This window comes from Nerophis ophidion, unplaced genomic scaffold, assembly GCF_033978795.1.
Source record: "Nerophis ophidion isolate RoL-2023_Sa unplaced genomic scaffold, RoL_Noph_v1.0 HiC_scaffold_128, whole genome shotgun sequence".
In the NCBI taxonomy this organism is placed as follows: domain Eukaryota; kingdom Metazoa; phylum Chordata; class Actinopteri; order Syngnathiformes; family Syngnathidae; genus Nerophis; species Nerophis ophidion.
This window is the reverse complement of record NW_026907050.1, coordinates 73399-97437: the sequence shown is the minus strand read 5'-3', so window position 1 is coordinate 97437 and position 24039 is coordinate 73399. Positions and strand designations below refer to the sequence as shown.

The 24039-nt window shown below is 39.2% G+C and overlaps 1 protein-coding gene and 1 long non-coding RNA gene across 2 annotated transcripts; one reads left to right on the top strand and one right to left on the bottom strand.

Moving 5' to 3' along the window:
- Positions 1-5192: 5192 nt before the first annotated feature.
- Positions 5193-6072, top strand: LOC133547498 (uncharacterized). The gene is made up of 2 exons (XR_009805514.1): positions 5193-5291; positions 5577-6072. It is a non-coding gene; the product is annotated as an uncharacterized LOC133547498 (long non-coding RNA).
- Positions 6073-13990: 7918 nt separating this feature from the next.
- Positions 13991-22545, bottom strand: LOC133547495 (oocyte zinc finger protein XlCOF8.4-like). The gene is made up of 2 exons (XM_061893186.1): positions 22093-22545; positions 13991-16431 (listed from the first exon to the last, which is right to left on the bottom strand). Exons 1-2 carry the CDS (start codon positions 22214-22216, stop codon positions 14975-14977), a joined length of 1581 nt encoding a protein of 526 aa, XP_061749170.1. The 5' UTR covers positions 22217-22545; the 3' UTR covers positions 13991-14974.
- Positions 22546-24039: the final 1494 nt, after the last annotated feature.

Genomic DNA, 24039 nt, shown 5'->3' with positions numbered 1-24039 from the left:
AGCCCAAAAAAAGTCTGCGGGCTATAGAGCGTTTTCCGTTCGGGCTCCAGTACTCTGGAATGCCCTCCCGGTAACAGTTCGAGATGCCACCTCAGTAGAAGCATTTAAGTCTCACCTTAAAACTCATTTGTATACTCTAGTATTTAAATAGACTCCCTTTTTAGACCAGTTGATCTGCCGTTTCTTTTCTTTTTCTTCTATGTCCCACTCTCCCCTGTGGAAGGGGTCCGGTCCGATCCGGTGGCCATGTACTGCTTGCCTATGTATCGGCTGGGGACATCTCTGCGCTGCTGATCCGCCTCCGCTTGGGATGGTTTCCTGCTGGCTCCGCTGTGAACGGGACTCTCGCTGCTGTGTTGGATCCGCTTTGGACTGGACTCTCGCGACTGTGTTGGATCCATTGTGGATTGAACTTTCACAGTATCATGTTAGACCCGCTCGACATCCATTGCTTTCCTCCTCTCTAAGGTTCTCATAGTCATCATTGTCACCGACGTCCCACTGGGTGTGAATTTTCCTTGCCCTTATGTGGGCCTACCGAGGATGTCGTGGTGGTTTGTGCAGCCCTTTGAGACACTAGTGATTTAGGGCTATATAAGTAAACATTGATTGATTGATTGATTGATAGTGTATGAATATTAAATACATGTTTCGTGTATGAATATTAAATACATGTTTAGTGTATAAATATTAAATAAATGTTTAATGTATAAATATTAAATACATGTTTAGTGTAAAAATATTCAAAAAATGTTTAGTGTATAAATATTAAATACATGTTTAGTGTATAAATATTAAATACGTGTTTAGTGTATTAATATTAAATATATGTTTAGTTTATTAAAATTAAATAGATGTTTTTGTATTAATATTAAATGCATGTTTAGTGTATGAATATTAAATGCATGTTTAGTGTATGAATATTAAATACATGTTTAGTGTATAAATATTAAATACACGTTTAGTGTATAAATATTAAATACATGTTTAGTGTATTAATATTAAATACATGTTTAGTGTATAATTAATAAATACATGTTTATTGTATTAATATTAAATATATGTTTAGTGTATTAATATTAAATATATGTTTAGTTTATTAAAATTAAATACATGTTTTTTGTATTAATATTAAATACATGTTTAGTGTATTAATATTAAATATATGTTTAGTTTATTAAAATTAAATAGATGTTTTTGTATTAATATTAAATGCATGTTTAGTGTATGAATATTAAATGCATGTTTAGTGTATGAATATTAAATACATGTTTAGTGTATAAATATTAAATACACGTTTAGTGTATAAATATTAAATACATGTTTAGTGTATTAATATTAAATACATGTTTAGTGTATAATTAATAAATACATGTTTATTGTATTAATATTAAATATATGTTTAGTGTATTAATATTAAATATATGTTTAGTTTATTAAAATTAAATACATGTTTTTTGTATTAATATTAAATACATGTTTAGTGTATTAATATTAAATATATGTTTAGTTTATTAAAATTAAATACATTTTTTGTATTGATATTAAATACATGTTTAGTGTGTAAATATTAAATATATGTTTAGTGTACAAATAGTAAAAATATGTTTAGTGTATAAATATTAAAAACTATGTTTAGTGTATGCATGACCAGACTTATGAAGAGGGAATGTGCGCCCTCCAGTGGAAATCTGCCTTAACTGCACACAAATAAATTAATTATTTCAGAGTGTGCCTTATTTAGAGAATAATAAATACATGTTTACTGTATGAATATTAAAAAATATTATTAGTATATTAATATTAAATGTGTTTAGTATATGATTATTAGATACATGCTCAGTGTATGAATATTAAATACATGTTTAGTGTACGAATATTTCAGTGTATAAATATTAAATACATGTTTAGTGTATAATTATTAATTAAACAATATATATATTGTTGAACAATATATATATTGCCAGTGACGGCGTGGCGCAGTGGGGAGAGTGGCCGTGCGCAACCCGAGCGTCCCTGGTTCAATTCCCACCTAGTACCAACCTCGTCACGTCTGTTGTGTCCTGAGCAAGACACTTCACCCTTGCTCCTGATGGGTGCTGGTTGGCGCCTTGCATGGCAGCTCCCTCCATCAGTGTGTGAATGTGTGTGTGAATGGGTAAATGTGGAAGTAGTGTCAAAGTGCTTTGAGTACCTTGAAGGTAGAAAAGCGCTATACAAGTACAACCCATTCATTTATTTATTTATTTATATATATATATATATATATATATATATAGAGAGAGAGAGAGAGAGAGAGAGAGAGAGAGAGAGAGAGAGAGAGAGAGAGAGAGAGAGAGAGAGAAAGGGAGAGAGAGAGAGAGATAGAGACCAGAATTATTAAGAGGGAATGTGCGCCCTCCTGTGGACTTCTGCTGCAACTGCACACACAAAGAACTTCATTACTTCCAAAGTTGCCTTATTTAGTGTCCCAGACTTCCAATTCCTCCTTTACATGTTTAGTGTATAAGTATTAATTAAACAATTGTTTAATATATGAATATTAAAAAATGTGCTTAGTGTATAAATATTAAATACATGTTTAGTGTATGAATAAATATATATATATATATATATATATATATATATATATACATATATATATATGTATATATATATATATACAGAGAGAGAGAGAGAGAGAGAGAGAAAGAGAGAGAGAAAGAGAGAGAGAGAAAGGGAGAGAGAGAGAGAGAGAGAGAGAGGGAGATAGAGACATAGAGACCAGAATTATTAAGAGGGAACGTGCGCCCTCCTGTGGACTTCTGCTGCAACTGCACACACGAATAAATTCATTACTTCCAAGTGTGCCTTATTTAGTGTCCCAGACTTCCAATTCCTCCTTTACATGTTTAGTGTATAAGTATTAATTAAACAACTGTTTAATATATGAATTTAAAAAAATGCGTTTAGTGTATAAATATTAAATACATGTTTAGTGTATAAATAAATATCTATATATATATATATATATAGAGAGAGAGAGAGAGAGAGAGAGAGAGAGAGAGAGAGCCACCGGAGCAGAGACTGTGAACAACAGATACCCTGTTTATAATCGACACCTGTGTAATATACATCACTTATGTTTTTATTTCAGTTTATTTTGCCAGTGACATTAAGTCATGACCGTGGTTAAGCGTCTGTCGTGTGTGTGTGTGGCCTCTTCAATGCCCAAGATGGCGGTCGCCGTTAGCAATGACTGCTACATGTAAAGCTGATCACTTTCTGTGTGGGTCCAAACCAGGCTAATCCGTGTTTATAGCTATGTATGCTTAAGACATTGTGGACATAACAAACTGTGTGAATGATGAACCGGCTAAATATTTTGGGATACTGAATGAGCAGTGTGTATTGACGGAAGAGCTAAGCTAATTATTATCCCGCCAGAATGCTCTAGCCCAGGGGTGTCAAACGTCCGGCCCGAGGGCCGCTTAAGGCCGGCTAACAAATTGTATCAAGCCCGCAGGATGAGTTAAAGTATAAAAATGTACCTGACATTTTTAAATGAAAGAAACAGCTGTTCTAAATGTGTCCACTGGATGTTGCAATAGCAATTCTTTGTAGATGATGCAACATATGTACAAAATAAAGCACATGATGTTAGTACATCAGTCGAGGAAAATGAGCAAACTACACGAATAACATCCTGTAATTTGACTTTGATATAATTTGTTTTATCTTGAAAGACACCAATGACTTGACTGATGAACATTATCACATAATGTATTCAGAAAATATAAATAACAACAAACAAAATGATTAACCACAGCATGTCAATGTAAAAAAAACTTTTTACACTTGTTCTATTTTCAAACAATGAAAAACAGTCTGAAGTTGTCTTTATTTTTAAGTTATCGTGCTGTGATTTTACCAGTCCGGCCTACTTGGGAGTAGATTTTTCTCCATGTAACCCCCGATCTAAAATGAGTTCGACACCTCTGCTCTAGCCGTAGGCCGGGGATATCCCCCCCGTTCAAATGTGTTGTGGGTATTAGTGCTGCCGTGATTAGTTGGCTAGGAATTCACACGGTTTTGATTGATTGATTGAAACTTTTATTGACAGATTGCACAGTACATATTCCGTACAACTGACCACTAAATGGTAACACCCCAATAAGTTTTTCAACTTGTTTAAGTCGGGGTCCACGTTAATCAATTCATGGTGGGCGAGAGAGAGACGTGAGTGTAACGTAGGCGTATCCTCTATATTTTCAAGATAGTCGACCATGAAAAGGCCTTTTTTTTTTAGCCGACGGGTTGTTCTACTATTGACCGCCTATTTATTTTTGTTCTCCCGTCCCAAACGGCTCACTGTAATTCACTTCCACAAGTCTGTGCCCTGCTGGAAAAGCAGATCAACTGAGAACAAGAGAGTATTAAGACACGTTAATACAATTATTCAGTGTGGAGTAATGGTCTATTACTGAACTGTCATTTTCACCTTTTATGTCATTCATGTTTATGCATTACTTACCTGCACTTATGTTCAAAGGGGTGACTCTACACTAAACACAGTATTTCCATAGCTAATATTACTTGCTAATACTTACCTGTAGGACCTGTTGAGTAAAGTTAACATGTATTTGAGTACTTACCATGAATATGTAGACAAAGTAACTGATATAATACTGAGTATGGTAAGTGTAGCATGTCTGTGTGGTGTAGCCTATACTATTTATGTGTAATATAAAGTGTATGAAGTATCTGTTGAACATAGAGGTGGTGGGAAAAAAATGGATAATTGTCTGCAGCTAAATGCTTTTAGTGAAACCAAATATTTCCATTTCATGTTTCTTGTGTTTCAGAGGAGGATTGAATGCAGTGCAAATATTGCAAATTGGAAAGCTCCAATCAAGAGGTATGGCTGTCATTTATTTATTAACTGTGGTACTTATATGTTCATTGCACTGTATGGAATAGGTGTAGGAGTGTACACATTTATTGACACGCTGCACTATACCTGCCCTCCCACTCCACTACATGCTCCTCCAACATAAAGCACCCCACTATACCATCAGCCCTGAAATTTCAAGTCAAAAGCTCACATTGTGATTAAAGTTAAATGCCATTGCTCCACTGATTGTGTTTTTCAGATATCTGAAAAATGTCATGGCATCACCAGCAAAGACCTCCTGAAGATTTTCAATGAGTGCCTTGAGAATTATGTGCCTCGCCTGCTCAGACTGTACCGGGCTAGAAAGGGAGCTATTGGTCAGCAGATAGAAGACTTCCTGGATAAGCTTGATGAACAAGTAAGTGATGGACATGTGTCAGTAAAATGGATTTTATCAGTCATTGCTATATGTTCTTAGTTTGTGCTATTTGATAATTATAACAATGTTTAATTTGCAAAAGTAGAAAATGCTTTAGTCTGAAGGCTTGAAGTGTTTTTTTCCCCTTTTCTTGAGCATGCTACTGGTCAGACTTGCGGTCTACTGGTCATTACTAAAAACAACTTTTGATTTTGCCATTTGTATAAATCCACTATGGCGCTTCACTAATGTACATGCTTATGTTTTCCACTGTATACTCTATAGACATCAGACATTGTGTCTCACCGAAAGATGACAGCACTGAGATGCCTCCCCGTTTTTGTCTGGGACGACACAACTAAGTGTGGAGAGACGCAGCCGACGGGCCGACAGCGGGCGGACAGAGGCGTTCTGGACCAAGATGAAGGCCAGGAGGCGGGGCATGCGGCGTGACGCACGCGGAGCGGCAGGAGGACGGCCATCGGAGTCAGGTGCGTAGAACACACATCTGCTCACAATCTGCGCATCTGCTCCTAGCCTTTAAGAGAGGCGAAGGGGGCACGATTGCGAGAGGGAAGACAGGAAAGGAAAGGAAACCACGGCAGCCCGACCACGAGCCCGACGACAGAGAGCAGTCCGCAATGAGTCCCCGCCACAGACGCAGCAGGCGAGCACCAAAGGGTGCAGCGCGACCAGGAAGAGGTGCCAGCGCACTAGAAATGGGTGCGCCCGACTGGCCCGAAGAAAGGTTGTTTGAACCAATAAATGGGAATCAAACCTGCTACGATGCGTCGTGTGTTCAATGTCACAGCAACCCACACGAGGACGGCTGGGAGTTTGTCACATAAGTTTTTCCTGCAGCATTTGGTAAGTAATAATAATAATAGGACATTTACTTGAAAATTAAAAGTAATTTGGCCTAATGTAGCTTCAATGGAATAGTTCAACATTTTCATATTCTAGCTTGTTGCCCTGCTCTCTGGTTTAAGATCCGTCGATAGAAACCATTCCTTTAACTGTGGATGTATTTTTGAAGAAGAATCAGCCAATGTTTCCTCATCGCTTGTTAGATTAGCTCAAATACTGGTAGTCTATTGGTAGCCTGCCTTCGCCAACAGTCAGAAGATAAACTTTACAACTCTATTCCGACGACATGCTGTTAGTTTTAAGTTGCAGAAGAGAAAACGACGTTGCTGATGAATGTCTGTTGAATATAAACTAAATTCACCCTGGCTCACAGTCGGCAGCGGCATACTAACACTTACAACTGACTGCTAGTTTTTGAGCTAAGCTTACTTGCGATGAACAATCTTCGCCTATTCCTTCCAAAATGCACAAACAGTTAAAATGAATGATTTCTGTTGCCTTGCCTTGAACCAGAGAGTGGAGCAACAAGCTAAACAACTATTACTATTTTAACATTTTGAGTAGGATCTGATTGTAGCTGAGATAGGCACCAGCAACCCCCGCGACTCCATAGGGAATAAGCGGTACAAAATGGATGGATGAATGGAGTAGGATCTCATAGCTGATGACAAAGATTTTATGCATAATACACTTTGTGTAGATTTCATTTCGTGCCCAGATTTGTTTTTGAATGCCCAAATGTCATATTCTTTAACCAATGCATATAATCATAAAGAAAAGTTCTTGCCCCAATTTTTTTTAAATATTTAATGGTTAATGTTCTACCTTCAATTCATTTGAAAGTAATTTAAGGGTTTTTCCCATTTTTTTGAACATTGTAAAATTTTAATCGTTCCCAGAAGATCCACACAATTACATCCTTTTGTTGGACCTAACACTCAATCATGCATGTGTTACTTACCCTCAGGAAAGTGACCCTGAAGAAAGAGTGCTCAGAGGCATGTCTGTTGGCATCCTTACAATCCTTGAAGAAGATGATCATGCTGTATCACCCAACTTACGGGACTGGGCTGTTGTGTTGGAAGGTTCCATGGTGCTACATGACCTGCCAGACCTCGGTACCGCCTTTGCATACATCTTTGGCCTACTGTATGCCATCAACGTTGATTATCCAAAGGAGATGAAGTACACCTTTGAAGCAATTCAGTCTATCTTTTTCCAGCTTGGCTCTCAGTGCGGCCCTGCGATGAGGTGGCGACTTGTCCAGAGTGTACCCTGCCTGGCGCCCGATTGTAGCTGAGATAGGCGCCAGCGCCCCCCGTGACTCCAAAAGGGAATAAGCGGTAGGAAATGGATGGATGGATGGGCTCTCAGTGGACAAGGTCTCTGAAAACAAAGCTTTTGCTGTGACTCTTAATGTGGAAGCCAACCTATGTTTTCTGCCTGTTCGAGTGCATTGTGGTTGGTGCTCATATAAAACTTCAGGGCCAGTGATTTAAAACATGCAAGGCCACACGGAAAACAATTATATTTATTTTCAAAATGTATTTACAATTAAGTGAGATACACAATTTTTTGAATTTTTTTTTTTTTTCAAAATGTATTTAAAATTGAGTGAGATTCACAAAACGCCATTATGCCACATAACCCGCCAGAACTCGGTACTGCCATTTGTTATGTAGCATATTGGTATTTTGTGAATCTCACTTAAATGTAGATATATCTTTTTCTTTATATTTAAGTGAAGTTGACAAGAGGTGCATATTCACTGTCAGCTGATCAAGTTTGTCAACTCTTCTAATTTACTAAACACATTTTCTCTATCTATGAAGATAATTCTATCATCAAATCATTACACAATTATATTGCCTGGCTGCTGTAAAAGCATTTATTTCTTAGCTTTTAACTTTCTTAGCTGGTTTATTCACTTTAAAGAAAATAGCTGGGAAAGTGTCAAGGTCTCTGACACACCCAATTGAACCCTTATGTTAAACATGTTTCTAAATGAGAAATAAACAAGGTTTTGGATATATTTTGATGTCTGCTCTTTATTTTATTTATTCATTCAGCATTTAAAAAAAAAATTATCGCAACATAAATGTTACTTGACTTGTAAAGGAATTTTACTAACTGAAGTAACAAGAATTTCCGAGTTAGTTGAAGGTGAAAATACATGGAATTGAAGCATGAAATTTATTGTTGGTCCAACGTGAATATAATAATTTGGTGAACAAGATCGAGGTGGTAAAACTCTTTTCTAAACTTTGAAATCTTAGTTAAGTCAAGAACAGTAGTCAAAGTTCAACAAGAATATATGAGTTAGTTGAAGGTAAAAATACATGGAATTGAAGCATGAACTTTATTGTTGGTCCGACGTGAATATAATAATTTGGTGAACAAGAAGATCTGAGTTGACATAACTCTTATCTCAACTAGTTAAGTCAACAATAGTAAAACGCAAAAATCTTGTTGCATCAAGTTACCTTGAAAATGTGGGTTTTCTCAACTTTTTTTTTTATTTAAAGTGTACCGGTTTGATGTGCTCAAAACACCTCCATAGGGAGACGTTCGGGTGGCATCCTGACCAGATGCCCGAACCACCTCATCTGGCTCCTCTCCATGTGGAGGAGCAGCGGCTTTACTTTGAGCTCCTCCCGGATGGCAGAGCTTCTCACCCTATCTCTAAGGGAGAGACCCGCCACCCGGCGGAGGAAACTCATTCCGACCACTTTTACCCATGATCTTGTCCTTTTGGTCCTAACCCAAAGCTCATGACCATAGGTGAGGATGGGAACGTAGATCGACCAGTAAATTGAGAGCTTTGCCTTCCGGTTCAGCTCCTTCTTCACCACGTCCGCATTACTGAAGACGCCACACCGCGAACAAGACTCCGAGGTACTTGAACTCCTCCACTTGGGAGCAGGGTCTCCTCCCCAACCTGGAGATGGCGCTCCACCCTCTTCCGAATGATAACAATGGACTCGGATTTGGAGGTGCTGATTCCCATCCCAGTTGCTTCACACTCGGCTGTGAACCGATCCAGTGAGAGCTGAAGATCCTGGCCAGATGAAGCCATCGGGACCACATCATCTGCAAAAAGCAGAGACCTAATACTGCAGCCACCAAACCAGATCCCCTCAACACCTTGACTGCGCCTAGAAATTATGTCCATGAAAGTTTTGAACAGGATGGGTGACAAAGTCCAACCGTGACTGGAAACGCCACACCGTCCCGTTAATATTATGTATAGTATATTAATATATGTGTATATATACATGAATATACACATGTATGGGATTTATATATATATATATATATATATATATATATATATATATATAAATGGTAAATGTTTGTACTTGTATAGCGCTTTTCTACCTCTTTTTAAGGAGCCCAAAGCGCTTTGATAGTATTTCTCCATTCACACACACATTCACACACTGATGGCAGGAGCTGCCATGCAAGGCGCTAACCAGGATCCATCAGGAGCAAGGGTGAAGTGTCTTGCTTAAGGACACAACGGACGTGACTAGGATGGTAGAAGGTGGGGACATATACACATATATATATATATATATATCTTGATTGGATTATCCAGAGAATAGTGCTCGATACCGTGGTAGAGCGCAATATGTAGGTGTGGGAAAAATCACAAGACTACTTCATCTCTACAGAACTGTTTCATGAGGGGTTCCCTCAATCATCAGGAGATTTTAATGGAAGCATTCACATACAATGGTTTATATAGGGCACAGAGTGGGTGGGTACAGGCAGGCGTAGGGTGTGGTGATTGGCTCATGTGTTACCTAGGAGGTGTTTCCGTCTGTGGCGGCATGCTGAGATGATTTTACTGTGCTTGTTGAGTGATGACGGGTCTGGGTGATGTATAATAAACAGTGTCTCTTTTAAGCATAGGTTGCATCTTTTATTACCACTGTTGTAAGGTGTGCTGGATGCAAGAGTTTGCCATGTTATTGAATATTCAACATTATTGTCTTTGAGGTTCCAAATGTACTTGCTGAGTTCTGTGGAATATCATATTATATATATATATATATATATATATATATATATATATATATATATATATATATATATATATATATATATATATATATATATATATATATATATATATATATATATATATATATTATCCAATTGTGGCCCTCGAGTCAAAACGTTTAGAGACTGCACTGGCCTTTCTAGAGCTTTTCAGGTCTTTAGTATTCACATTGCATTTAAACATGTTCTACAACCTGTCACTATTTACACTTCACACACCCTCTGTTACGGTGTGGTCGCATCGTGGATGTGGGAGGAGGGCCACCTCTTGATGCCAAAGGACCCGGAGCAAGCAGGATGAAGGTAGGAACTGGTTCTAATATAGAAATCCAAAATAACACATAACAAAAGGGTAAAATAAAGGTGCGCCAAAGCACGGGAAGTAAAATGCTAATGTTAGCAAGGGTTGAGTTCAAAGTCCAAAGCAGCGCGAGCCGAGCGCGCAGAGGCTAAGCTAAAACTTAGCGAGGAACAAACAAAAGGCTCGGGAGGAAACAACCTAACTGTTGCATTGAGCAAGCAAAACGTCCAGAATGAACTCAGGTAGCAGGCGGACTTAAATACTAACACAACAATCAAAAGCAGGTGTGCGTCCGAAAGTAAGAGCAGGTGGAGCGAATAAAGTAGCCATGGTGACAAAAACAAACAAGGAAGTGCTCAAACAATGGGATCGGCGGAGTCCAAACATAATAAGAAAATACACAAAAGCAAACAACAAATGAATCGTAACACGTGGCCATCTCCACCTCTCCAATGTCCTTCTTTCAACCATTAACCAGTGTCATCAAACTAATATCCTTCATGTCTTCATCTGACTTCAATGTATATATAATCTTGCAATTATCCACCATCATCTTTTTCCACCTTTCTACTCTTTTAGTGCGCTACTTTCCTTCATGACCTCCTCTCCGCTTCTTTCCTCTCTCCCCTCTGTTCCTATCCACGTCCATACCTTCCTCATACATCCCCTCCTTATCCACTTCCATCTCTTTTTAACCAGCTACCAGAAATCCAGAGCTCGGTAATGGAGAAGTTTTGTGAAATAATAAAAAAAAAATATTCACCTAAAAGCAAAAATAAAAATGAACTAAATCTCCTCTGTTCTGTACATCATTGTCCAAGTGACATTATATTGTCATCTTCCTCTTTATGCCATTTCCTCAAGGTGATGTTATGTATCGACAAGGGGGAAGGAAACCGCACAACAACAGGAGGTATAGCTCAACGGGTTTATTGAGTCTTTAATGAATACGTGGAGTGTGTATGCAACTATGTGTGTGGATGTTAGACTATGTGTGGAAATTAAAGGGGAACATTATCACCAGACTTAAGTGTCAATATATACCTTGATGGTGCAGAAAAAGAGACCATACATTTTTTTAACCGGTTTCCGAACTCTAAATGGGTGAATTTTGGCCAATTAAACGCCTTTGTTTATCGCTCTGTGGTGATGACGTCAGAACTTAACATCGCCGAGGTAATGAAGCCGCCATTTTAATTTTCAACACATTGCAAACATTGGGTCTCAGCTCTGTTATTTTCCGTTTTTTCGACAATTTTTTGGAACCTTGGAGACATCCTGCCTCGTCGGTGTGTTGTTGGAGGGTGTAACAACACTAACAGGGAGGGATTCAAGTTGCACCACTGGCCCGAAGATGCGAAAGTGGCAAGAAATCTGCTGCCAGACCCCCATTGAATGTGCCGGAGTGTCTGCACATTTTACCGGCGATGCTAAGGCAGACATGGCACAGAGATGTATGGATAACCTGCAGATGCATTTGCAACGATAAAGTCAACGAAATCACAAAGGTGAGTTTTGTTGATGTTGTTTACTTATGTGCTAATCAGACATATTTGGTCGCAGCGTGACTGCCAGCTAATCGATGCTAACATGCTATGCTAATCAATGCTAACATGCTATTTACCGGCGGTGCTAAAGCAGACATGGCACAGAGATGTATGGATAATCTGCAGATGCATTTGCAACAATATTACGTTTCCTTCCACCCACATTTAATGCGAAAAAAACACTTACCAATCGACGGATTTAAGTTGCTCCAGTGTCACAAGATGGGAAAGTCCTGATAGTTTGGTCCGCACATTTTACCGGCAATGCTAACGCAGCTATTCGGCCATGCTATGGTTATGAGTAGCGTCAATAGCTATTCGCTCAATAGCTTCAGTTTTTATCTCAATACTTTTATACTCCAACCATCTGTTTCAATACATGCGTAATCTGTTGAATCGCGTAAGCCGCTGAAATCAGAGTCTGAATCCAAGCTAATGTCGCTATATCTTGTTGTGATATTCGTCATGGTTTGTTTGTATTGGCAGCACTGTATGACGTCACAGGAAAATGAACAGTGTCAAGGCAAGGAGCGAAAAAAAGGCACTTTGACGCTTTTTTTAGGGATATTCCGGGACCGGTAAAATTTTGAAAAAAACAAGCCACTGAGAACTGATTTTTATTGTTTTTAACCCTTTTGAAATTGTGATAATGTTCCCCTTTAACACAATGTGAATTACCGTGGGTTTGTTGAAGGTGTGTGTTGGTTGTGGCAGCGTCCAAGTCCAGAGAGGAAGATCCCAAAGGGTTCGTGATCCAAGCAAGGTCCGTGGGGCAGGAGAGAAGCGTCCGAGGTCCAAATCCGGGTGTGGGGTCGAGAATCAAGGGAGGCAATCAGAATCCGGGTAGAAGTGCAAGGCAACGACTGAGGCACGAAGGCTGTGGGAACAGGAGAAGACAAAAGGACAAAATCAGGGCCAGGCACAAGGAAGGCAACAACAGGCAAGAGAGAAAGCACAAGAGGGGAGCCAGAGACGTGAGAACTTACTGTAACCAGGACTACGTTCCCACGAGAAGCAGTCAGCGACGAAGCTCTTTATTCTGTCGCCTCTCATTAGTCCCAGGTGTGTCGTTGGTAGATTGCCACCTGCTGTGTCGGCGCGTGGGCGCGGTCTGCGCAACGAGCATGGGGGCGTGTCCTGCTTGGCTCACAGTGGAGCCTCTTGGTGTTCCCACAGCAGACAGTGTGTGTGCCATGACAGGTGACAGAAAAACATGATACAACCTGCCTATCATGTGATTCTACCATGTTGGCAAAATACAAACACACAATATATTGACATATATAACACATAAAACATGGAATTAGAAGTGAACAGTACCCATCCCTACCAGCAAGTGTTGTTGTACTGGAAACTAATTTACAAACACAACTTCATCACACACAATACTCCACTATGGAATTGTTCTTATATTAAAATGAGAAACAAATCCATCTTTGTACAGCAATGGTTTGAAAAAGGCATTTGGTCACTGATGCACTTATTGACTGATAAAAATATGTTAATATTTGAAGATTTCATTAAGTACGACCTGCAAATAAACAAAATATTACAACATTTAAAAAGGCTTTCATTCAAAATATTCTAGTTACTGCATCTTTTTTAATTCTTTACTATTTCTTCTTCTTATTATTTTTTTTATCTGGAACAAAAAAATACTCACAACTTAAAGTTTCCATTCTTTCCAAGACGGAATTGACCACTTAAAATATTTTGGATGTTGTTTTGCAATTAGATACAACATTTGTTGGTTCTGTGACTGGGAAACACAATAAACAGTTTATTTTATGAATGTATGAAAAGTAAATCTCTGTGGGATGATGTACAATATTGGCTTTTGTCTGACACTCCAAACTTTGACTGATATTGATGTTGTTTTGGGGATGTTAAAAAAGAAAAAAAAAACATTGAAAAAAATGTTTAAAACACAATACTGGATTTATTTGATTTATCCACAAATGTAAGTTTGTAAAAACAACCCCATCCTTCCACAAAAACTCAGCCATTTTCTCTCACTTGTATATTGCATAAAGGTCTGGGGACATACATATAAAATAATCACAACACAATCATCATAATACAGAGTAATAACGGTAATGAATAAAATAGATTATAGAGACCCAACAAATGATTCAAAGAGACACATATTTTAAAATTGTATAAAAGACAACTGTTCAAATGATGTATGAAGTAAATAATAATATGCTTCCTGAAGTGGTCCAGAAGATGTTTCAGATGTGAACCAGTACATATGTATATCATATAAAGGTGACAATCTATGGGGTTATTAACAATTACAAATACAAATATGTAATACTTCAATATTTCATATAAATAGGTCTAAAATTGTATGATGAATATACAGTATATATATATATATATATATATATATATATATATATATATATATAGAGAGAGAGAGTGTGTGTGTATGTGTATACATACACACATGTTTATTGCATGTAAAATATGTATTTTACTGTTTACTCTCACTTTTTTACTCAAATTGTTCTGTCCATTTTTTAACAAAAGTACACAATGTTGCATATTAATACATGTACTTGACTGAAAAAAGCATTAATATAAAATGTCTAATCTATAAATGTAAAGATCATATTAAACAGATTGTTAGACAAACAACAATGTCACACATGTTATATGTGCTGATGTTGTTAGAAAGTCAAAATGAAAGTCTGGACAGTTTATTTCAAATCCTGCAGTTTCATTTGCTGCTGCTGTTCTCTCCAGCACACTTGTGTTTCTTACACTGCTACTTAGAAGACAATCTTTCACCACACACACTGCAACTCAACACTTTCTCTCCTGGGTGTCTTCTCATGTGTGCTACAAGCTTTGATCGTCAACAAAAGCTTCTGTTGCAGATTGAACAGGAATGTGATTTTTCACAAGTGTGTTCTCATGTGTCTTTTCAAATGTTGACCTTGTGCAAAGCATTTACCACAGATTGAACAGGAGAAAGGTTTTTCACCAATGTGTGTTCTCATGTGTACTTTCAAACCCTGACTTTTAACAAAGCCTTTACCACAGATTGAACAGGAAAAAGGTTTTTCTCCAGTGTGTGTTCTCATGTGTCTTTTCAAACTCTGATTTTGTGCAAAACCTTTACCACAGATTGAACAAGAAAAAGGTTTTTCACCATTGTGTGTTCTCATGTGTACTTTCAAACTCTGACTTTCAACAAAACCTTTACCACAGGTAGAACAGGAAAAAGGTTTTTCACCAGTGTGTGTTCTCTTGTGTCTTTTCAAATGTTGACTTTCTCTAAAACCTTTACCACAGATTGAACAGGAAAAAGGTTTTTCACCGGTGTGTGTTCTCATGTGTACCTTCAAATTGATACTTTGTGTAAAACCTTTACTACAGAGTGAACAAGAAAAAGGTTTTTCTCTAGTGTGTGTTCTAATATGTCTTTTCAAACTCTGACTTTGTGTAAAACCTTTACCACAGGTTGAACAGGAAAAACGTTTTTCACCAGTGTGTGTTCTCATGTGTACTTTCAAATTGATACTTTGTCTAAAACCTTTACTGCAGAGTGAACAAGAAAAAGGTTTTTCTCCAGTGTGTGTTCTCATGTGTCTTTTCAGACTACAATGGTATTTAAAAGTTTTGTGACAGAGAGAAGATGTGAAGTGAGTGTTGTCAGTGTGACATGTCTTATCATCTTTAGAGTCTTCATCATCAGTGTCAGGAGAGTGTGACGTTGTGTCCTCACTATCTGATAGTGGAGCTAAGAGCTTGTCTGCTTGTGATCCTCCACAGTGGTCTCCATCAGCTTCTGTTGTCATGTGTTGTGTTGAGCTGCTGCTTGGAGGCTCCCCCCCTCCCCTCTCCTCACTTTCACCTTTCACCTCATCATCTTCACTCTTCACAGGGACACCAGTCACTGGGAACTCCTCCAACCATTTAGGCTGACTGATGCCCTCTTCCTCCTCTTCCTCTTTAATGTGCGGCGGCTCTTGGTCCTCCTCTTCCTCTTTAATGTGCGGCAGATCTTGCTCCTCCTCTTCCTCTTTAACGTAGGGGGTTAGTGGGTCCTCCTCTTCCGTTTTATAGTAGGGGGTCAGCGGGTTCTCTTGCTCCTTAAAGTAAGGAGTCGGTAGGTCTTCCTCTTCCTTTTTGATGTGTAAGATCAGTGGGTCCTCCGCTTGCCCTTTAATGTGAAGGGTCAGTTTAACATTATGGGTCTGTGGCGTCTCGTCTTCCTCTTTAATGTGGGGGGGCTGTGGCTCCTCTCCTCCCTCTTTGATGTGTTGGGAATGTGGTACCTCTTCTTCCTCGTGTAAATGGGGGGACTGTCGTTCCTCCTCCTGCTCACCAGGACGATGTGCTTCATCGAGGTCTGTGGGACAGGAAAAACAAACATTCTTGATAAAAGTCCAGCTTTGCTCAGTCACATGAGACATTGTCCTGCACCAACATATGATCTCACAATCTCATCAGTTTCCCCTCACAGCAGTCAGGGTACTTCCAGCTGACATATGAAGAAGACCTTCAGGGGAATGCCTTCCCAGGCCAACATCCAATCCACCTTATTTATATAAAAACATCCTAAAAGTCATTCCTGCAATCCTTAATGGTAGACGCCATATGTGAAAGTGTGCTGTTGTCCCTCTGAATAAGTCATACACACACACAGGAAATAATGTACCACATGCCAGCCTCCACACAGTAGTACTAGTGATGAGCTCCCCCTGCTGGTGGACAATAATTACAGTCATTTTCACATTCATCTTTAGAGACATGTCTGTTATAAAAGAAGCATGAGCACAGTCAACATGTTGGCCAAGAAAGATGACATCTGTTTTGCTTTCATTTAGATAGTGTCACCACAGTTAAACCGGGATGAAGTTTTTAGATTACTGACTACACCTTCAAAAGATAACTTGTTTACCTTATTAATATTAGTAATGATGGATTAAATTAATTTAGTGCGTTTCCAGACACTCAAATTGCGTTACAGTGAGAACTGAGAAGGCATCATTCATGCAGTCCACACATTCAATCAAAATCAGAATCAGACAGACCGTATTCCCTTGAATTGCCGCCAGGTATATAGTATGTGCCTGCCTAGAATTACTGCCGGGTCAAACTCGTTTCGCAAAATAATTAGCGCATGCTTAGCATTACCGCCGGCTCAGGATTAATGCCGGGTCAAACTCGTTTCGCAAAATATTATTTTTTATTAGCGCACGTCTAGAATTTCGGCCGGGTCAAACTCGTCACGTCACGAGTGACACTTCACCTGTCATCATTTTCAAAATGGAGGATGCTGATTTCAATGATTTGAAATGGCATAAAGGGTTTCATGGTGGCAGAGGGGTTAGTGCGTCTGCCTCACAATACGAAGTTCCTGCAGTCCTGGGTTCAAATCCAGGCTCGAGATCTTTCTGTGTGGAGTTTGCATGTTCTCCCCGTGAATGCGTGGGTTCCCTGCGGGTACTCCGGCTTCCTCCCACTTCCAAAAACATGCACCTGGGGATAGGTTGATTGGCAACACTAAATGGTCCCTAGTGTGTGAATGTGAGTGTGAATGTTGTCTGTCTATCTGTGTTGGCCCTGCGATGAGGTGGCGACTTGTCCAGGGTGTACCATGCCTTCCGCCCGATTGTAGCTGAGATAGGCGCCAGCGCCCCCCGCGACCCCGAAAGGGAATAAGCGGTAGAAAATGGATGGATGGATGAAATCGCATAAAGGGAAAAAGATTAAAACCTATTCAGTAGGATTTAAGGTCCAAGCTATTGAATACGCCAAAAAGAACAGTAAGCAGCTATGTTTTATTAATATACCGTAGCTGCGTGTGTCAAATATGAGTCATTAAATGATTCCCGCCTCCTGGTGGTAGAGGGCGCTAGTGATCCCTCTTGCGACTACTCGGCTGCAGAAGAAGTGACAACAAGCAGCAAGAGTGAGCAGTGTGTGTTTATTTTTTCCTCTCGCTTGCACTTTTAACATGGAGGATTACATATCTAAAATAAAACAATTTTCTAAACTGGACTTTCAATCGAAGTAGGAGGTAATAAAGGAAGATCTCCATCGAGACAGTGAGACTTTTAAAACTGAAGAAAGGAAGACTTTTATGACCTGTGAGAACATTTTTACAACTCTTCTTCTCTGACCTTCCCAAAGTAATAATCCAATCAATAATCACTGAACTCAACAAAAAAAAGGCATATTATTTCAACAATCTGCGATGATGTAACGACTTTCCAGGGTGTATGCCGCCTTCCGCCCGATTGTAGCTGAGATAGGCGCCAGCGCCCCTCGCGACCCCAAAAGGGAATAAGCGGTAGGAAATGGATGGATTATTTCAACAATAAATTCCGGTGTCACAGAACTGGCTAATATAACAAAATCTGCTTTTCATTGCACAATATCAGGGAAATTGACATAAATGTAAGAGCAATGTTGTCATTCTTAGGAGAAGCAACATTTGTTAGGGAAAATAATGCCTTGCCGGTAAAGTCTATTCAGGTGTACTGGATAGGAGCCTGAGCCAGATAGTCGGACCTCGGATTCAGGAGGAACAGTGTGGTTTTCGTCCTGGTCGTGGAACTGTGGACCAGCTCTATACTCTGGGCAGGGTCCTTGAGGGTGCATGGGAGTTTGCCCAACCAGTCTACATGTGTTTTGTGGGCTTGGAGAAGGCATTTGACCGTGTCCCCCAGGAAGTCCCGTGGGGAGTGCTCAGAGAGTCTGATTGTGGCGGTCCGCTACCACTATGATCAGAGCTTGGTCCTCATTGCCGGCAGTAAGTCGGACCCGTTTCCAGTGAGGGTTGGACTCCGCCAAGGCTGCCCTTTGTTACCGATTCTGTTCGTAACTTTTATGGATAGAATTTGTAGGCGCAGTCAGGGCGTTGAGGGGATCTGGTTTGGTGGCAGCAGGATTAGGTCTCTGCTTTTTGCAGATGATGTGGTCCTGATGGCTTCATCTGGCCAAGATCTTCAGCTCTCACTGGATCAGTTTGCAGCAGAGTGTGAAGCGACTGGGATGGGAATCAGCACCTCCAAGTCAAAGTCCATGGTTCTCGTCCGGAAAAGGGTGGAGTGCCATCTCCGGGTTGGGGAGGAGATTTTTCCCCAAGTGGAGGAGTTCAAGTACCTAGGAGTCTTGTTCACGAGTGAGGGAAGAGTGCATCGTGAGATCGACAGGCGGATCGGTGCGGCGTTTTCAGTAATGCGGACGCTGTATCGATCCGTTGTGGTGAAGAAGGAGCCGAGCCGGAAGGCAAATCTCTCAATTTACCGGTCGATCTCCGTTCCCATCCTCACCTATGGTCATGAGCTTTGGGTTATTACCGAAAGGACAAGATCACGGGTTCAAGCGGCCCAAATGAGTTTCCTCTGCCATGTGGCGGGTCTCTCCCTTAGAGATAGGGTGAGAAGCTCTGTCATCCGGGAGGAACTCAAAGTAAAGCCGCTGTTCCTCCACATGGAGAGGAGCCAGATGAGGTGGTTCGGGCATCTGGTCAGGATGCCACCCGAACGCCTCCCTAGGGAGGTGTTTAGGGCATGTCCAACCGGTACGAGGCCACGGGGAAGACCCAGGACACGTTGGGAAGACTATGTCTCCCGGCTGGCCTGGGAACGCTTTGGGATCCCCCGGGAAGTGCTAGACGAAGTGGATTGGGAGAGGAAAGTCTGGGCTTCCCTGCTTAGGCTGCTGCCCCCAAGACCCGACCTCGGATAAGCGGAAGAAGATGGATGGATGGAAGATAATTTTTTCTGGACAGCTCATTCATCCTTTAAACACCCAATTGTCCCGTCCTTTTAGGCGGTCATTCGAAATAGCGACTAAACTACGAAGCTAAAGCTGGCAAGGAAAATCCATAAACGCACAACACATCTCATCTGCTTGTGTTGTTGTGAACGACATCATCAATGTTGGAATAATGTACAAAGAGGACAGCAGTCGCAAGTGTCGCCTCCACACATCGTTCTGAGAACAGCAACACACTTCCCCCTTCACAATAATAGGTCTGACTGCGCTAACAAAATAAAGGTTTTAAAAAAAAAAAGCACCTTAAACAAACGTAATGAACTTATTGATGCATTTACACAATTATTATGCTTTGATCCAAAGTACGGGTCAAAATTGTCTAAAGATTTATTGCACAAATAAATGCGAGCAATTCTACATTTAATTAACAAACTGGAAAGAAAATAACATTTGCCTTGGTGCCCTAAAATATGAACCCTCCTTTAAGGCAACACTTGTCTTGACCTTAAAAAGTAAAATGTTGAGGCCTGTCGATGATGTGCCTTTTCCCACCCATCCATCCATTTTCTACCGCTTGTCCCTTTTGGACTCACAGGGGGGCAGAAGGTGGGGTACACCCTGGAAAATTCCATAAAACCTTTACACTATTTATTTAAATTGTATCCAAATTAAAAATGTATCCTCCAGTTTGTGGCTATTATGGGGCATATTTCCAGAGAATATGCATTTTTACAGCATGTTTTAAAGAGATAGCGATTAAAAAAATGACTTCTGGGTATATTATATTGCTCAACTAATTCTTATTAGTGAGCAGAATAGAGGCGCTCTCATTGACTCAAATGGTAAAATTAGGATGGTCAAGATTTTGCTAACGTTTGTTTAGGACTTAGAATGCATACAAAATAAAAACATGTTATTGTCTTACATATGGATTGTGAATGACAGGCAAAATAAAACAAATCAGATCCCCTTTGATCATTTTTCTACATCCTGTGAACGGGTTGATGCTGTGGTGAAAGTGAGAAAATAAATACATTTTGGGAAAATGCAAATTTAAGGAAAAATGGCTGACAAACTTTTTAAAGGGGAACATTATCACAATTTCAAAAGGGTTAAAAACAATAAAAATCAGTTCCCAGTGGCTTGTTGTATTTTTTGAAGTATTTTTCAAAATTTTACCGGTCCCGAAATATCCCAAAAAAAAGCTTTAAAGGGCCTTTTTTCCACTACCTGCCAAGATACGGTCCATTTCCCTGTGACGTCATACAGTGCTGCCAATACAAACAAACAGTGGCGAATAGCACAGCAAGATATAGTGACATTAGCTCGGATTCAGATTCGGATTTCAGCGGCTTAAGCGATTCAACAGATTACGCATGTATTGAAAAGGACGGTTGGAGTATGAAAGTATTGAAGAAGAAACTGAAGCTATTGAGCGAATAGCTATTAACGCTGTTCATAGCCATAGCATGGCCGATTAGCTGCGTTAGCATCGCCGGTAAAATGTGCAGACACTCCGGCACATTCAATGGGGGTCTGGCGGCAGATTTCTTGCCACTTTAGCATCTTCGGTGCAACTTGAATCCCTCCCTATTAGTGTTGTTACACCCTCCGACAACACACCGTCGAGGCATGATGTCTCCAAGGTTCCAAAAAATAGCTGAAAAAACTGAAAGTAACAGAGTTGGGACCCGTGTGTGTAATGTGTTGAAAATGAAAATGGCGGCTGTATTACCTCGGTGACGTCAAGTTCTGACATCATCGCCACCAGAGCAATAAACAGAAAGGCGTTTAATTCGCCAAAATTCACCCATTTAAAGTTCGGAAATCGGTTAAAAAAATATATGGTCTTTTTTCTGCACCATCATGGTATATATTGACGCTTACATAGGTCTGCTGATAATGTTCCCCTTTAAAACCTGCTTAGAGATTGTTGGTGGTAAACCCAGAGAGGCATGTGTGTGTTATAAAATGATGGTAGAGTTAGCTTTATTATTTGGGTTTAGGGGGCCATGTCATGGAGCTCGTCCACAGCCCAACTCTGACTTGTTCCACCACTGACAGTTTATTGTAGAAATAGACTGGGATATGTAACTCATCTTTAGTAGTTACATTCCACAGAACACAGACAACCACGTGGTTGCAAGACCACGTTGCAAGTAGCAGACGGAATGCATCATCCTCACAAGACAACACAACTTCTTATACACAATATATTAAGCATAGTGTTATTCATCAAATATAAAGTTAGTAAAGATGTGAGAGTAAGAAGTCAACAAACCTGTTCTGTGTAACACAACTTGATGTTTCTTGAAAACAGCGTCCAGTAGTTGATGTTGTCGCTCCTTCTCCTCTTTTGTTGGACAAAGTTCCTCCTCATACTTTGCTATCCTTCTTTCGCACATTTTCACACAATCACAACACTTTACTCTCACACTTGATCTCTACTTAGCGATGTGTTGATAACGTCCTCGTCTCTTTGTTAGCAGCTAACAAGCTAAGCTAACTAGCCAGCTAAGCTAACTAACAAGCAAAGATAGCACGAGAAGCGGCACAGTGCTTCTAGCGCATCGAGACCACTTTATCCTTAAATAAAGAATCACATATGTATTTTATACGACGTAAATATTATAAACTGGATAACAAATAATAAGACTGACTTATTAGCGTCCTGCACACTTCTTTCTCCTTCTCCTCCTGTTCTGCTGTCTTCCGTTTACCCCGGAAGCTGGGAATGACGTCACAGCTGAGCGGGCGAAGAGGTAGCTCTATATAAGATATTGCTTGCTGTCACTGTTACCATGCTTTTCTTTTACGTAATATTTATTTGAATAACAATGTGGTATAAACGAGTGTCTTATTTTTCAAAAATAAATTCAAAGTATATCAAACAAAGCTTTAATGTTGGGGTTCAGTGGCGCCCCCGTGCGACATTCATTGCAATGACAAGAGTGAAAGTGCTAGAAATTGTAGCGATATTACTGCCTGATTTTTTTAAATTTACCCTTCCACGTGTTTTTATTGTTGTACCCTTTGTACCTAATCTATTTCATACGAAAAATTAATAAAACATTGAAATATGACAGAAAGTGACGACGCAGGACCTCCGTCGTAAAAAAGTACAGGAAGTGACGTAATTCACGCATGCGTGGATCGATCGTGTCGTGAATTTATATCCATTTTTAAAAAGTGTGAAACATTTGCTCTCATACACAAAAGTCTCTTAAAGTGAAATCCAAATCCTCACATTGTGTTAATTATTTCAATTTATTCATTCAGTCTTAGAAGATTTGTATAAAATAGAAAACACTTACATTATTACATTTATTGGAATATATTACGTCGTTTTAAATAAGCACATTTAAGCACAAGTGTATCATTTAATTATATAAATTTTATTTTAATCTTATTGGAATGGTCTCTCATATTTACTTTTACTTTCTTTAACGGGTTTTGTTTGTAAGAGGATTGGATTTAATGTGATGTTTTTTATATTGCTGAGTAAAATACTGAAAACACTGACTCATATTGTATTGAAAGTACCTTAATGTGTCCAAACATTGTTTATGTATGTTTAATTGTTCAATAACAAAATAAAATAAATACTCAGAAGTAGAACTGGCTAGCAAATAAACTCTTATATTAACATCAATAATGTTGAAGTCATATTACATGACATTATACAAATATGTATATTAAGTATAATTTGAATAGTTGGCAAGTAAACAAAATGCATTTGCCATACCTAATTGTATTATATCAATTATAACTCAACCGTACACATTACAACATGTATTCACACTTTGTTGTGTGAAAATATTTTACACAAACTTACATTCAATTATAGTAATGATTATAATATAATAAGATATAAAACAATGTGTGTTCTGGATCTAAATTAATGCATGGAAAATAAATAGTTAAACAATTAATCTTTTTAGTGAGGTGGCATCTTTTTCACCTGAAAACTTATCTACTTAAGTGTGCAAATAAAGTCTTACGTATTACTTGTATTACATTTGAATAGAACCTTATTGAGCATATTAACAAGATTCTTTTAGAAAATGTGCCAAGTATGAAAAAGTCATTTTGGATTTGCGTACAGGATGTTGAATGACAATGATCTCGACCCACCATAAATAAACAAAACAGGAAGATTGGAGCATGTGGAAAGAAGTTATGACTGTTATCCTTTTCCACCACAAGGGGGCGATGTTGGTGTCGATAT

Coding starts and splice junctions, on each gene's coding strand:
- LOC133547495 (XM_061893186.1), bottom strand. CDS start 22,216: ATGTGCGAAAGAAGGATAGCAAAGTATGAGGAGGAACTTTGTCCAACA. Junction 16,432..22,092: donor AGTTGTGTTACACAGAACAG/GTTTGTTGACTT, acceptor CCTGTCCCACAG/ACCTCGATGAAGCACATCGT.